The 15145-nt window shown below is 40.7% G+C and overlaps 1 protein-coding gene across 3 annotated transcripts in view; it reads left to right on the top strand.

Annotated features, from left to right (window-relative positions):
• LOC121383076 (polycystic kidney disease protein 1-like 2) overlaps positions 1–15145 on the top strand; it is a 307953-nt gene that overhangs the window by 62177 nt on the left and 230631 nt on the right. For all 3 annotated transcript variants that reach the window (XR_005959252.1, XM_041512850.1, XM_041512851.1), the window contains exon 7: positions 14950–15097. Coding sequence is in view for 2 of the 3 variants with exons in the window: in XM_041512850.1 (XP_041368784.1) it covers positions 14950–15097 (148 nt within the window). In the remaining variant the exon portion in view is untranslated. The remainder of the gene's footprint in view (positions 1–14949; positions 15098–15145) is intronic.

The raw sequence follows: 15145 nt of genomic DNA, 5'->3' as shown, positions 1-15145 counted from the left end.
TGCATATATTGTATATTAAATCAAAGTTTAGGTAACTTGAAGTTCCGTTCTGGTGATTTTAACATAACTAACTTATATTTGCCAAACTGGTGAGTTACACATTCCAATACACTGATACTAACATTCTATACTAAAACAACATTCAAAATGTACTTTAAACCAAACAAACATTCCAGTTATCCATATTTAGCTCATTTTAATTTTTTAATATAAATTATCTTACTAAAAGAAAAGATGTTGAGCTATAAGACGAGATAAGGATGAGTGAGGGCGGAAAGGGGGAGGGGGGGGGAGAGAGACAGTGAAAGGGAGAATGATATCTAGCCAGAGATAGACAGAGACAGTGAAAGGGAGAACGATATCTAGACAGAGAGAGACAGAGATGGTGAAAGGGAGAACAATATCTAGACAATGAGAGACAGAGACGGTGAAAGGGAGAACAATATCTAGACAATGAGAGACAGAGACAGTGAAAGGGAGAACAATATCTAGACAATGAGAGACAGAGGTGGTGAAAGGGAGAACGATATCTAGACAGAGAGAGACAGAGATGGTGAAAGGGAGAACAATATCTAGACAGAGAGAGACAGAGACGGTGAAAGGGAGAACAATATCTAGACAAAGAGAGACAGACTGTGAAAGGGAGAACGATATTTCGACAGAGAGAGACAGAGACAGTGAAAGGGAGAACGATATCCAGGCTGAGAGAGACAGAGATGGTGAAAAGGGAGAACGATATACAGACAGATAGAGACAGAGATGGTGAAAGGGAGAACAATATACAGACAGAGACAGACAGAGATGGTGAAAAGGAAGAATGATATACAGAGAGAGACAGATATGGTGAAAGGGAGAACGATATACAGAGACAGAGATGGTGAAAAGGGAGAACGATATACAGACAGACAGATAAAGATGGTGAAAGGGAGAGCGATATACAGACAGAGACAGACAGATGGTGAAAAGGGAGAACGATATACAGACACACCGAGATAAAGATGGTGAAAGGGAGAGCGATATACAGACAGAGACAGACAGATGGTGAAAAGGGAGAATGATATACAGACAGAGATGGTGAAAATGGAAAACGATATACAGACAGATAGAGACAGATAATGAAAAGGGAAAACTATATACAGACAGAGACAGACAGATGGTGAAAAGGGAGAATGATATACAGACGGAGACAGACAGATGGTGAAAAGGAAGAATGCTATACAGACGGAGACAGACAGAGATGGTGAAAAGGGAAAACGGTATACAGAGACAGACAGAGATGGTGAAAAGGGAGAACAATATACAGACAGAGATGGTGAAAGGGAGAACGATATACATACAGAGACAGACAGATGTTAAAGGGAGAACGATATACAGACAGAGACAGACAGAGAGGGTGAAAAGGGAGAATGATATACAGACAGAGACAGACAGATGGTGAAAGGGAGAATGATACACAGACAGAGAGAGACAGATGGTGAAAGGCAGAACGATATACAGACAGACAGACAGAGAGAGTGAAAAGAGAGAACGATATACAGACAGATAGAGACAGAGATGGTGAAAGGGAGAACGATATACAGACAGAGATAGAGATGGTGAAAGGGAGAACGATATACAGACAGAGACAGACCGATGGTGAAAGGGAGAACGATATACAGACAGAGGCAGACAGAGATGGTGAAAAGGAAGAATAATATACAGTCAAAGAGAGACACAGATGGTGAAAGGGAGAACGATATACAGACAGAGATAGAGATGGTGAAAGGGAGAACGATATACAGACAGAGATGGTGAAAAGGAAGAATAATATACAGACAGAGAGAGACAGAGATGGTGAAAAGGGAGAATGATATACAGACAGAGACAGTCAGATGGTGAAAGGGAGAACGATATACAGACAGAGACAGACAGAGAGGGTGAAAAGGAAGAATGATGTACAGACAGAGACAGACAGATGGTGAAAGGGAGCATGATATACAGACAGAGAGAGACAGATGGTGAAAAGCAGAACGATAAACAGACAGAAACAGACAGAGACAGACAGATGGTGAAAGGGAGAACGATATACAGACAGAGACAGACAGATGGTGAAAGGGAGAATGATATACAGACAGAGACAGACAGAGATGGTGAAAAGGAAGAATAATATACAGACAGAGAGAGACAGAGATGGTGAAAGACAGAATGATATACAGACAGAGATGGATGGTGAAAAGGAAGAATAATATACAGACAGAGAGAGACAGAGATGGTGAAAGGGAGAATGATATACAGACAGAGACAGACGGAGATGGTGAAAAGGAAGAATAATATACAGACAGAGATGGTGAAAGGGAGAACGATATACAGACAGAGATAGAGATGGTGAAAGGGAGAACGATATACAGACAGAGACAGACAGAGATGGTGAAAAGGAAGAAGAATATACAGACAGAGACAGAGACAGAGATGGTGAAAGGGAGAACGATATACAGACAGAGAGAGACAGAGATGGTGAAAGGGAGAACGATATACAGACAGATAGAGACAGAGATGGTGAAAGGGAGAATGATATACAGACAGAGACAGACAGAGATGGTGAAAGGGAAGAATAATATACAGACAGAGATGGTGAAAGGGAGAACGATATACAGACAGAGAGAGACAGAGATGGTGAAAGGGAGAACGATATACAGACAGAGACAGACAGAGATGGTGAAAGGGAGATAGATATACAGACAGAGATATACAGACAGAGATGGTGAAAGGGAGAACGATATACAGACAGACAGATGGTGAAAGGGAGAACGATATACAGACAGAGACAGACAGATGGTGAAAGGGAGAATGATATACAGACAGAGACAGACAGAGATGGTAAAAAGGAAGAATGGTATACAGACAGAGAGAGACAGAGATGGTGAAAGGGAGAACGATATACAGACAGAGAGAGACAGATGGTGAAAGGAGAACGATATACAGACAGAGAGAGACAGAGATGGTGAAAGGGAGAATGATATACAGACAGAGAGACAGAGATGGTGAAAGGGAAGAATAATACACAGACAGACTGAGATGGTGAAAGGTACAGACAGAGAGAGACAGAGATGGTGAAAGGGAGAACGATATACAGACAGAGAGAGACAGAGATGGTGAAAGGGAGAACAGACAGAGAGAGAGAGACAGAGATGGTGAAAGGGAGAACGATATACAGACAGAGAGAGACAGAGATGGTGAAAGGGAGAACGATATACAGACAGAGAGAGACAGAGATGGTGAAAGGGAAGAACGATATACAGACAGAGAGACAGAGATGGTGAAAGGGAGAACAGACAGAGATGGTGAAAGGGAGAACGATATACAGACAGAGAGAGACAGAGATGGTGAAAGGGAGAATGATATACAGAGATGGTGAAAGGGAGAACAGAGATGGTGAAAGGAAGAACGATATACAGACAGAGACAGACAGAGATGGTGAAAGGGAGAACGATATACAGACAGAGAGAGACAGAGATGGTGAAAGGGAGAACGATATACAGAGAGAGACAGAGATGGTGAAAGGGAGATAAGAGATGGTGAATATACAGACAGAGAGAGACAGAGATGGTGAAAGGGAGAACGATATACAGACAGAGAGAGACAGAGATGGTGAAAGGGAGAATAATATACAGACAGAGAGACAGAGATGGTGAAAGGGAGAACGATATACAGACAGATAGAGACAGAGATGGTGAAAGGGAGAATGATATACAGACAGAGAGAGACAGAGATGGTGAAAGGGAGAACGATATACAGACAGAGACAGAGATGGTGAAAGGGAGAACGATATACAGACAGAGAGAGACAGAGATGGTGAAAGGGAGAACGATATACAGACAGAGAGAGACAGAGATGGTGAAAGGGAGAACGATATACAGACAGATAGAGACAGAGATGGTGAAAGGGAGAAAGATATACAGACAGAGACAGACAGAGATGGTGAAAGGGAGAACGATATACAGACAGAGATAGAGATGGTGAAAGGGAGAACGATATACAGACAGAGACAGACAGAGATGGTGAAAGGGAGAACGATATACAGACAGATAAAGACAGAGATGGTGAAAAGGAAGAATGATATACAGATAGAGATGGTTAAAGTAAGAATGATATACAGACAGAGATAAAGATGGTGAAAGGTAGAACGATATACAGACAGAGACAGACAGAGATGGTGAAAAGGAAGAATAATATACAGACAGAGCGAGACAGAGATGGTGAAAGGGAGAACGATATACAGACAGAGACTGATGGTGAAAGGGAGAACAATATACAGAGAGAGACAGAGATGGTGAAAGGGAGAATGATATACAGAGACAGACAGAGATGGTAAAAAGGAAGAATAATATACAGACAGAGAGACTGATGGTGAAAGGGAGAACGATATACAGACAGAGAGAGACAGAGATGGTGAAAGGGAGAACGATATACAGACAGAGAGAGACAGAGATGGTGAAAGGGAGATCGATATACAGATAGAGACAGAGATGGTGAAAGGCAGAACGATATACAGACAGAGACAGACAGATGGTGAAAGGCAGAACAATATACAGACAGAGACAGACATGGTGGAAGGGAGAATGATATACAGACAGAGACAGACAGAGATGGTAAAAAGGAAGAATAATACATAGACAGAGAGACAGAGATGGTGAAAGAGAGAACAATATACAGACAGATAGAGACAGAGATGGTGAAGGGAGAACGATATGCAGACAGAGAGAGACAGAGATGGTGAAAGGGAGAATGATATAGAGAGCGAGACAGAGATGGTGAAAGGAAGAACGATATACAGAGACAGACAGAGATGGTGAAAGGGAAAAATAATATACAGACAGAGAGAGACAGAGATGGTGAAAGGGAGAACGATTACAGACAGAGAGACAGAGATGGTGAAAGGGAGAACGATATACAGACAGAGAGAGACAGAGATGGTGAAAGGGAGAACGATATACAGACAGAGAGAGACAGAGATGGTGAAAGGGAGAACAATATACAGACAGATAGAGACAGAGATGGTAAAAGGGAAAACGATATACAGACAGAGACAGACAGAGATGGTGAAAAGGAAGAATAATATACAGACAGAGCGAGACAGAGATGGTGAAAGGGAGAATGGTATACAGAGACAGACAGAGATGGTAAAAAGGAAGAATAATATACAGACAGAGAGAGACAGAGATGGTGAAAGGGAGAACGATATACAGACAGAGAGAGACAGATGGTGAAAGGGAGATCGATATACAGATAGAGACAGAGATGGTGAAAGGCAGAACGATATACAGACAGAGACAGAGATGGTGAAAATGAGAACGATATACAGATAGAGACAGAGATGGTGGAAGGGAGAATGATATACAGACAGAGACAGACAGAGATGGTGAAAAGGAAGAATAATACACAGACAGAGATACAGAGATGGTGAAAGAGAGAACGATATACAGACAGAGAGAGACAGAGATGGTGAAAGGGAGAACGATATACAGACAGAGAGAGACAGAGATGGTGAAAGGGAGATCGATATACAGATAGAGACGGAGATGGTGAAAGGCAGAACGATATACAGACAGAGACAGACAGATTGTGAAAGGCAGAACGATATACAGACAAATAGAGACAGAGATGGTGAAAGGGAGAACGATATACAGATAGATAGACAGAGATGGTGAAAGGGATAACGATATACAGACAGAGACAGAGATGGTGAAAGGGAGAACGATATACAGACAGAGATAAAGATGGTGAAAGGGAGAACAATATACAGACAGAGACAGACAGATGGTGAAAGGTAGAACGATATACAGACAGATAGAGACAGAGATGGTGAAAAGGAAGAATGATATACAGACAGAGAGAGATAGAGATGGTGAAAGGAAGAATGATATACAGACAGAGATAGAGATGGTGAAAGGGAGGACGATATACAGACAGAGACAAACAGATGGTGAAAGGCAGAACGATATACAGACAGATAGAGACAGAGATGGTGAAAGGGAGAACGATATACAGATAGATAGAGACAGAGATGGTGAAAGGGAGAACGATATACAGACAGATAGAGACAGAGATGGTGAAAGGGAGAAAGATATACAGACAGAGACAGACAGAGATGGTGAAAGGGAGAACGATATACAGACAGAGATAGAGATGGTGAAAGGGAGAATGATATAGACAGAGACAGACAGATGGTGAAAGGGAGAACGATATACAGACAGAGACAGACAGAGATGGTGAAAGGGAGAACGATATACAGACAGATAAAGACAGAGATGGTGAAAAGGAAGAATGATATACAGATAGAGATGGTTAAAGTAAGAATGATATACAGACAGAGATAAAGATGGTGAAAGGTAGAACGATATACAGACAGAGACAGACAGAGATGGTGAAAAGGAAGAATAATATACAGTCAGAGCGAGACAGAGATGGTGAAAGGGAGAACGATATACAGACAGAGACTGAGATGGTGAAAGGGAGAATGATATACAGAGACAGACAGAGATGGTAAAAAGGAAGAATAATATACAGACAGAGAGACAGATGGTGAAAGGGAGAACAATATACAGACAGAGAGAGACAGAGATGGTGAAAGGGAGAACGATATACAGACAGAGAGAGACAGAGATGGTGAAAGGGAGATCGATATACAGATAGAGACAGAGATGGTGAAAGGCAGAACGATATACAGACAGAGACAGACAGATGGTGAAAGGCAGAACGATATACAGACAGAGACAGAGATGGTGGAAGGGAGAATGATATACAGACAGATAGAGACAGAGATGGTGAAGGGAGAACGATATATAGACAGAGACAGAGATACAGAGATGGTGAAAGGGAGAACGATATACAGACAGAGAGAGACAGAGATGGTGAAAGGGAGAACGATATACAGACAGAGAGAGACAGAGATGGTGAAAGGGAGAATGATATACAGACAGAGAGAGACCGAGATGGTGAAAGGAAGAACGATATACAGAGACAGACAGAGATGGTGAAAGGTAAAAATAATATACAGACAGAGAGAGACAGAGATGGTGAAAGGGAGAACGATATACAGACAGAGAGACAGAGATGGTGAAAGGGAGAACGATATACAGACAGAGAGAGACAGAGATGGTGAAAGGGAGAACGATATACAGACAGAGAGAGACAGAGATGGTGAAAGGGAGAACAATATACAGACAGATAGAGACAGAGATGGTGAAAGGGAAAACGATATACAGACAGAGACAGAGAGAGATGGTGAAAAGGAAGAATAATATACAGTCAGAGAGAGACAGAGATGGTGAAAGGGAGAACGATATTCAGACAGAGATAGAGATGGTGAAAGGGATAAACGATATACAGATAGAGACAAACGATATACAGACAGAGACAGACAGATGGTGAAAGGGAGAACGATATACAGACAGAGAGAGACAGAGATGGTGAAAGGGAGAACGATATACAGACAGAGAGAGACAGAGATGGTGAAAGGGAGAACGATATACAGACAGAGAGAGACAGAGATGGTGAAAGGGAGAAAGATATACAGACAGAGATAGAGATGATTGTGAAAGGGAGAATGATATACAGATAGACAGACAGAGACAGAGATGGTGAAAGGGAGAATGATATAGACAGAGACAGACAGATGGTGAAAGGGAGAACGATATACAGACAGAGACAGACAGAGATGGTGAAAGGGAGAACGATATACAGACAGATAAAGACAGAGATGGTGAAAAGGAAGAATGATATACAGATAGAGATGGTTAAAGTAAGAATGATATACAGACAGAGATAAAGATGGTGAAAGGTAGAACGATATACAGACAGAGACAGACAGAGATGGTGAAAAGGAAGAATAATATACAGTCAGAGCGAGACAGAGATGGTGAAAGGGAGAACGATATACAGACAGAGACAGAGATGGTGAAAGGGAGAACGATATACAGACAGAGAGACAGAGATGGTGAAAGGGAGAACGATATACAGACAGAGAGAGACAGAGATGGTGAAAGGGAGAACGATATACAGACAGAGAGAGACAGAGATGGTGAAAGGGAGAACAATATACAGACAGATAGAGACAGAGATGGTGAAAGGGAAAACGATATACAGACAGAGACAAACAGCGATGGTGAAAAGGAAGAATAATATACAGTCAGAGAGAGACAGAGATGGTGAAAGGGAGAACGATATTCAGACAGAGATAGAGATGGTGAAAGGGACAAACGATATGCAAACAGAGAGAGACAGATGGTGAAAGAGAGAATGATATACAGACAGAGAGAGACAGAGATGGTGAAGGGAGAACAATATACAGACAGAGACAACCAGAGATGGTGAAAAGGAAGAATAATATACAGACCGAGAGAGACAGAGATGTTGAAAGGGAGAATGATATACAAACAGAGATAGAGATGTTGAAAGGGAGAATGATATACAGACAGAGACAGACAGATGGTGAAAGGGAGAATGATATACAGACAGAGACAGACAGAGATGGTGAAAGAGAGAACGATATACAGACAGATAGAAACAAAGATGGTGAAAAGGAAGAATGATATACAGACAGAGAGAGATAGAGATGGTGAAAGGAAGAATGATATACAGACAGAGATAGAGATGGTGAACGGTAGAACGATATACAGACAGAGACAGACAGATGGTGAAAGGGAGAATGATATACAGACAGAGAGAGATAGAGATGGTGAAAGGAAGAATGATATACAGACAGAGATAGAGATGGTGAAAGGGAGAACGATATACAGACAGAGACAGACAGATGGTGAAAGGGAGAACGATATACAGACAGATAGAGACAGAGATGGTGAAAGGGAGAATGATATACAGATAGAGACAGAGATGGTGAGAGACAGACACAGACTGAGAGCAGACATTTAGAAAGGAAGTTAATCTATTGTTTTGTACCATGAACATAATTTTCAAGTAATTCCAACCTGTACCACCACTGGTATATCACAGGATGTACTATTGGGTTTCTTCTCTCCCAGCCTGTACTCCATCACTGGTATATCACAGGATGTAGTATTGTGTTTCTTTTGTCACAACCTGTACTCCATTACTGGTATATCACAGGATATAGTATTGGGTTTCTTCTCTCCCAGCCTGTACTCCATCACTGGTATATCACAGGATGTACTATTGGGTTTCTTCTCTCCCAGCCTGTACTCAACTGGTATATCACAGGATGTAGTATTGGTTTTTTTTTGTCACAACCTGTACTCCACGACTGGTATATCACAGGATGTACTATTGGGTTTCTTTTGTCACAACCTGTACTCCATCACTGGTATCTCACAAGATGTACTATTGGGTTTCTTCTCTCCCAGCCTGTACTCCCTCACTGGTATATCACAGGATGTAGTATTGGGTTTCTTCTGTCACAACCTGTACTCCACTGGTATATCATAGGATGTAGTATTTGGTTTCTTCTCTCCCAGCCTGTTCTCCATCATTGGTATATCACAGGATGTAGTATTGGGTTTCTTCTCTCCCAACCTGTACTCCACTGGTATATCACAGGATGTAGTATTGGGCTTCTTCTCTCCCAACCTGTACTCCACTGGTATATCACAGGATGTAGTATTGGTTTTTTTCTCTCCCAGCCTGTACTCCACTGGTATATCACAGGATGTAGTATTGGGTTTCTTCTGTCCCAGCCTGTACTTCATCACTGGTATATCAAAGGATATAGTATTGGGTTTCTTCTCTCCCAGCCTGTACTCCACTGGTATATTGTGACGACCCTGGATTAGAGGGTGTCCTTGTAAATGGCCTTAACTACTAACTATGAAGGCAAAAGATCACCAACAAGATTAAAATTCAACAATATTTATTTAACCTTCTGACTACTGTAGGCGAGATATCTCGCCTGACGTCACGTCAGTCGATATACTGTACACTGTATACAGTGCATTCCCCAATTCATATTTCCCGCCGTTTTGCACACGACACTCACCGGGAACGGAAATATAATTAAAGAAAAAAGATTTTTTTTCAAAATGGTGGTTTTTGTTTTGATTTTTTCAATTGAAAATACCTTGAAATTTTGAGTTAAAAAAGTGGTTTTCGGCAAGTATTTTCGCTTGACAACAATGGCGGCACGTCGCGGTAATTTTCAGGGATCGATAGCTGATTGTAACAGCTAATTTGATAATAAATTTGATCGTTTTACCAACAACGAAAATTACCAAATATTGCAATATGAATCGTAGTTCGGGTTTTAAAATAAATTCTGGTCAGAAAACCACTGTTATCGGGAATAATGGACATAAATACTGGACAGCTGGCCACAAATGCCCGTAAGTAAATGCAACTTTTTCGATTTTTTGTCTAATTTTAATCACCATTAGCCGATCTAAAATAATAAAAATTACAGAAAAAAGACACGAAAATAATACTCACCGATTCATATATGAACTTTATTTCATGTATTTATGAAACATTTAAGTGAATATATGTGAGTAAAAATTATAAACTTGTACCCACTCAACGTGGTTTTTGTTAAAAATTAATCCAGTAGTCTAAAGGTTAACAATAACCTCAAATTACATTCGCAGTTGAACTGTATGTTCACTGATTCATTTAGTAATAAAATTCACATAAATAATTAAATAAATATGACAAAGTTACTTTCAGGCTATGAAATATACCACAATTCTTAAATTACCTTAAAAGACTGAGTATTATTCACCTGCGACAAGTAAGTTGCTCTATAATAATTATTCCTAATATACTAAGTCCCCAACGTTATGATATATATAGACTTAATTTTGGACCAAGAACATCAATATCTGCAAGAATATACACTTTAAATACTTTTGGTACACAGACCTACTTCCACTACATAGGCATCTCTTTATCTCAATCCCTGTCTATATAATATGCATTAAACTTTGCCACATAAAAACCACAACACCTGGGGCATACACCTTTTCTGTGTAATGGGTGCTGACTATCTCCCTAAATTCTATGAATAATAAATAGCAAAAATAATACCCTTTAATCTTTATTAATTATCTAATCATTAAGGTTGTGAGTTTGGTCTCTACAAGTTATCCCAATAATATTAACATATGTAAAACCCGTGTAATTTAGTATTCTATTAATAAACCCAACCCACCTATCGGGGCGAACGATCGACCGAAACTGACAAATCATTGTGGGATTCGTATTTATACCCCCACCAAAATCCAGCAATACTAGATAATATCCAGCACTGCAAAATTATGCATTCCGCAGAGCGAGTATGCATTCTGCAAAGCGGGGTGAAATCCAGCAGTGTGGGGTACAATCCTGCATTGCAGAATTTGTAAATCCAGCAATGCGGGTTAGAAAACCAATGACATAATTTACTACTGGATAACGTCATTAGGCCCTACAAGCCTTTTCACCTTAATTACTATGCTATAATGGGAACGAAATAAATACAATTAGGCATATATATACAAATAAATATAAGTTCCATATTCGTTCCAATTCAGATATAAGTTACATTAGTAATATCTGAAATTACTAATATTTACCTAACTCACGTCAAAAATAGCAGTGACAGAAACCCGGAAGTAACTCTCAAAAATCCAGAACGAAACTCATACAAAAGCATGGCTTCCATCAATTTACATTTGCAGCTGTATAAAAATGCCAATTTAACAACTTATTAACACTTGATATGGTAAGTTATCTGTGACTACTAATAATATAAACACTAATGATTATGTGTATAAATGTTATACGATAAACAAGGCCTTGTTTCACTGACCTGGCACATACAATTGCGCTGTTCAATGTAAACAAATATAGACTACGATGCACGTTGGGGCTTAAACAAAACGAACTTGAATTATAGCTTAATAATTTATCGAAAATAATTTACTGGCAATATTGTAATTTCGGGTCCCCACAATATCACAGGATGTAGTATTGGGTTTCTTCTCTCCCAGTCTTTACTCCACTGGTATATCACAGGATGTAGTATTGGGTTTCTTCTCTCCCAGCCTGTAGTCCATTACTGGTATATCACAAGATGTAGTATTGGGTTTCTTCTCTCCCAGCCTGTTCTCCACTGGTATATCACAGGATGTAGTATTGGGTTTCTTGTGTCCCAACCTGTACTCCCTCACTGGTATATCACAGGATGTAGTATTGGGTTTCTTCTGTGCTAACCTGTACTCCCTCACTGGTATATCACAGGTTGTAGTATTGGTTTTCTTCTCTCCCAGCCTGTACTCCCTCACTGGTATATCACAGGATGTAGTATTGGGTTTCTTCTCTCCCAGCCTGTACTCCCTCACTGGTATATTACAGGATGTAGTATTGGTTTTCTTCTCTCCCAACCTGTACTCCATCACTGGTATATCACAGGATGTACTGTTGGGTTTCTTCTCTCCCAGCCTGTTCTCCACTGGTATATCACAGGATGTAGTATTGGTTTTCTTCTCTCCCAACCTGTACTCCCTCACTGGTATATCACAGGATGTAGTATTGGGTTTCTTCTGTCACAACCTGTACTCCACTGGTATATCACAGGATGTAGTATTGGGTTTCTTCTGTCACAACCTGTACTCCATCACTGGTATATCACAGGATGTAGTATTGGGTTTCTTCTCTCCCGGCCTGTTCTCCATCACTGGTATATCACAGGATGTACTATTGGGTTTCTTCTCTCCCAGCCTGTACTCCATCACTGGTATATCACAGGATGTACTATTGGGTTTCTTCTCTCCCAACCTGTACTCCACTGTTATATCACAGGATGTAGTATTGGGTTTCTTCTGTCTTAACCTGTACTCCATCACTGGTATATCACAGGATGTAGTATTGGGTTTTATCTCTCCCAGCCTGTACTCCACTGTTATATCACAGGATGTAGTATTGGGTTTCTTCTCTCCCAACCTGTACTCCATCACTGGTATATCACAGGATGTACTATTGGGTTTCTTCTCTCCCAGCCTGTACTCCACTGGTATATCACAGGATGTAGTATTGGGTTTCTTCTGTCACAACCTGTACTCCACACTGGTATATCACAGGATGTAGTATTGGGTTTCTTCTCTCCCAGCCTGTACTCCATCACTGGTATATCACAGGATGTAGTATTGGGTTTCTTCTCTCCCAGCCTGTACTCCATCACTGGTATATCACAGGATGTAGTATTGGGTTTCTTCTGTCACAACCTGTACTCCCTCTTGGTATATCACAGGATGTAGTATTGGGTTTCTTCTCTCCCAGCCTGTACTCCATCACTGGTATATCACAGGATGTAGTATTGGGTTTCTTCTCTCCCAGCCTGTTCTCCACTGGTATATCACAGGATGTAGTATTGGGTTTCTTCTGTCTTAACCTGTACTCCATCACTGGTATATCACAGGATGTAGTATTGGGTTTCTTCTCTCCCAGCCTGTACTCCATCACTGGTATATCACAGGATGTACTATTGGGTTTCTTCTCTCCCAGCCTGTACTCCAACTGGTATATCACAGGATGTAGTATTGGGTTTCTTTTGTCACAGCCTGTACTCCATCACTGGTATATCACAGGATATAGTATTGGGTTACTTCTGTCACAACCTGTACTCCATCACTGGTATCTCACAAGATGTACTATTGGGTTTCTTCTCTCCCAGCCTGTACTCCACTGGTATATCACAGGATGTAGTATTTTGTTTCTTCTGTCACAACCTGTACTCCACACTGGTATATCACAGGATGTAGTATTGGGTTTCTTCTGTCACAACCTGTACCCCATCACTGGTATATCACAGGATGTAGTATTGGGTTTCTTCTCTCCCGGCCTGTTCTCCATCACTGGTATATCACAGGATGTACTATTGGGTTTCTTCTCTCCCAGCCTGTTCTCCATCACTGGTATATCACAAGATGTACTATTGGGTTTCTTTTGTCACAACCTGTACTCCACTGTTATATCACAGGATATAGTATTGGGTTTCTTCTGTCTTAACCTGTACTTCCTCACTGGTATATCACAGGATGTAGTATTGGGTTTTATCTCTCCCAGCCTGTACTCCACTGTTATATCACAGGATGTAGTATTGGGTTTCTTCTGTCTTAACCTGTACTCCATCACTGTTATATCACAGGATGTACTATTGGGTTTTATCTCTCCCAGCCTGTACTCCACTGTTATATCACAGGATGTAGTATTGGGTTTCTTCTGTCACAACCTGTACTCCACTGGTATATCACAGGATGTACTATTGGGTTTCTTCTCTCCCAGCATGTACTCCACTGGTATATCACAGGATGTAGTATTGGGTTTCTTCTCTCCCAGCCTGTACTCCATCACTGGTATATCACAAGATATACTATTGGGTTTCTTTTGTCACAACCTGTACTCCATTGGTATATCACAGGATGTAGTATTGGGTTTCTTCTCTCCCAGCCTGTACTCCATCACTGGTATATCACAGGATGTAGTATTGGGTTTCTTCTCTCCCAGCCTGTTCTCCATCACTGGTATATCACAGGATGTAGTATTGGGTTTCTTCTCTCCCAGCCTGTACTCCATCACTGGTATATCACAGGATGTAGTATTGGGTTTCTTCTCTCCCAGCCTGTAGTCCATCACTGGTATATCACAGGATGTACTATTGGGTTTCTTTTGTCACAACCTGTACTCCACTGTTATATCACAGGTTGCAGTATGTGCTGTCCTCACTGTGAAAATGCTTATAAAAGATCCCAGATTACTAATGGAAAAATGTAGCAGCAAGTTTTTTCTAAGAGTATATTTCAGAATTATGAAACGTTTGACATCCAGTAGTCGATGATGAATAAATCAGTGTGATCTAGTTGTGACATTAAACAAAAAAAACTATATTTAACTATCTTAGACACACACACACGCAGACTTTTAATGTTTTAGAGTGTTGTTAAACCACTATTTCTTGCCTTTCAACAGGACCAATCCTGACAATACCAGAAAACACGTTGCCTGTACTGAAGACATTCAACATCACGGTTAGGGTTAGCAAACCACGGATACCTAGTGGGACAGCAACAGTGATCATCTTCGTGAGCGTTGGAAGCAAGCCAAACATCCAGATAATGTATGCTGGTTATTGTCTTCAGTCAGTATTACCGTCCCAAACGTAAAG

Source organism: Gigantopelta aegis, chromosome 10 (assembly GCF_016097555.1).
Source record: "Gigantopelta aegis isolate Gae_Host chromosome 10, Gae_host_genome, whole genome shotgun sequence".
Lineage (NCBI taxonomy): Eukaryota > Metazoa > Mollusca > Gastropoda > Neomphalida > Peltospiridae > Gigantopelta > Gigantopelta aegis.
This window is presented reverse-complemented; position numbering and strand designations above follow the sequence as displayed.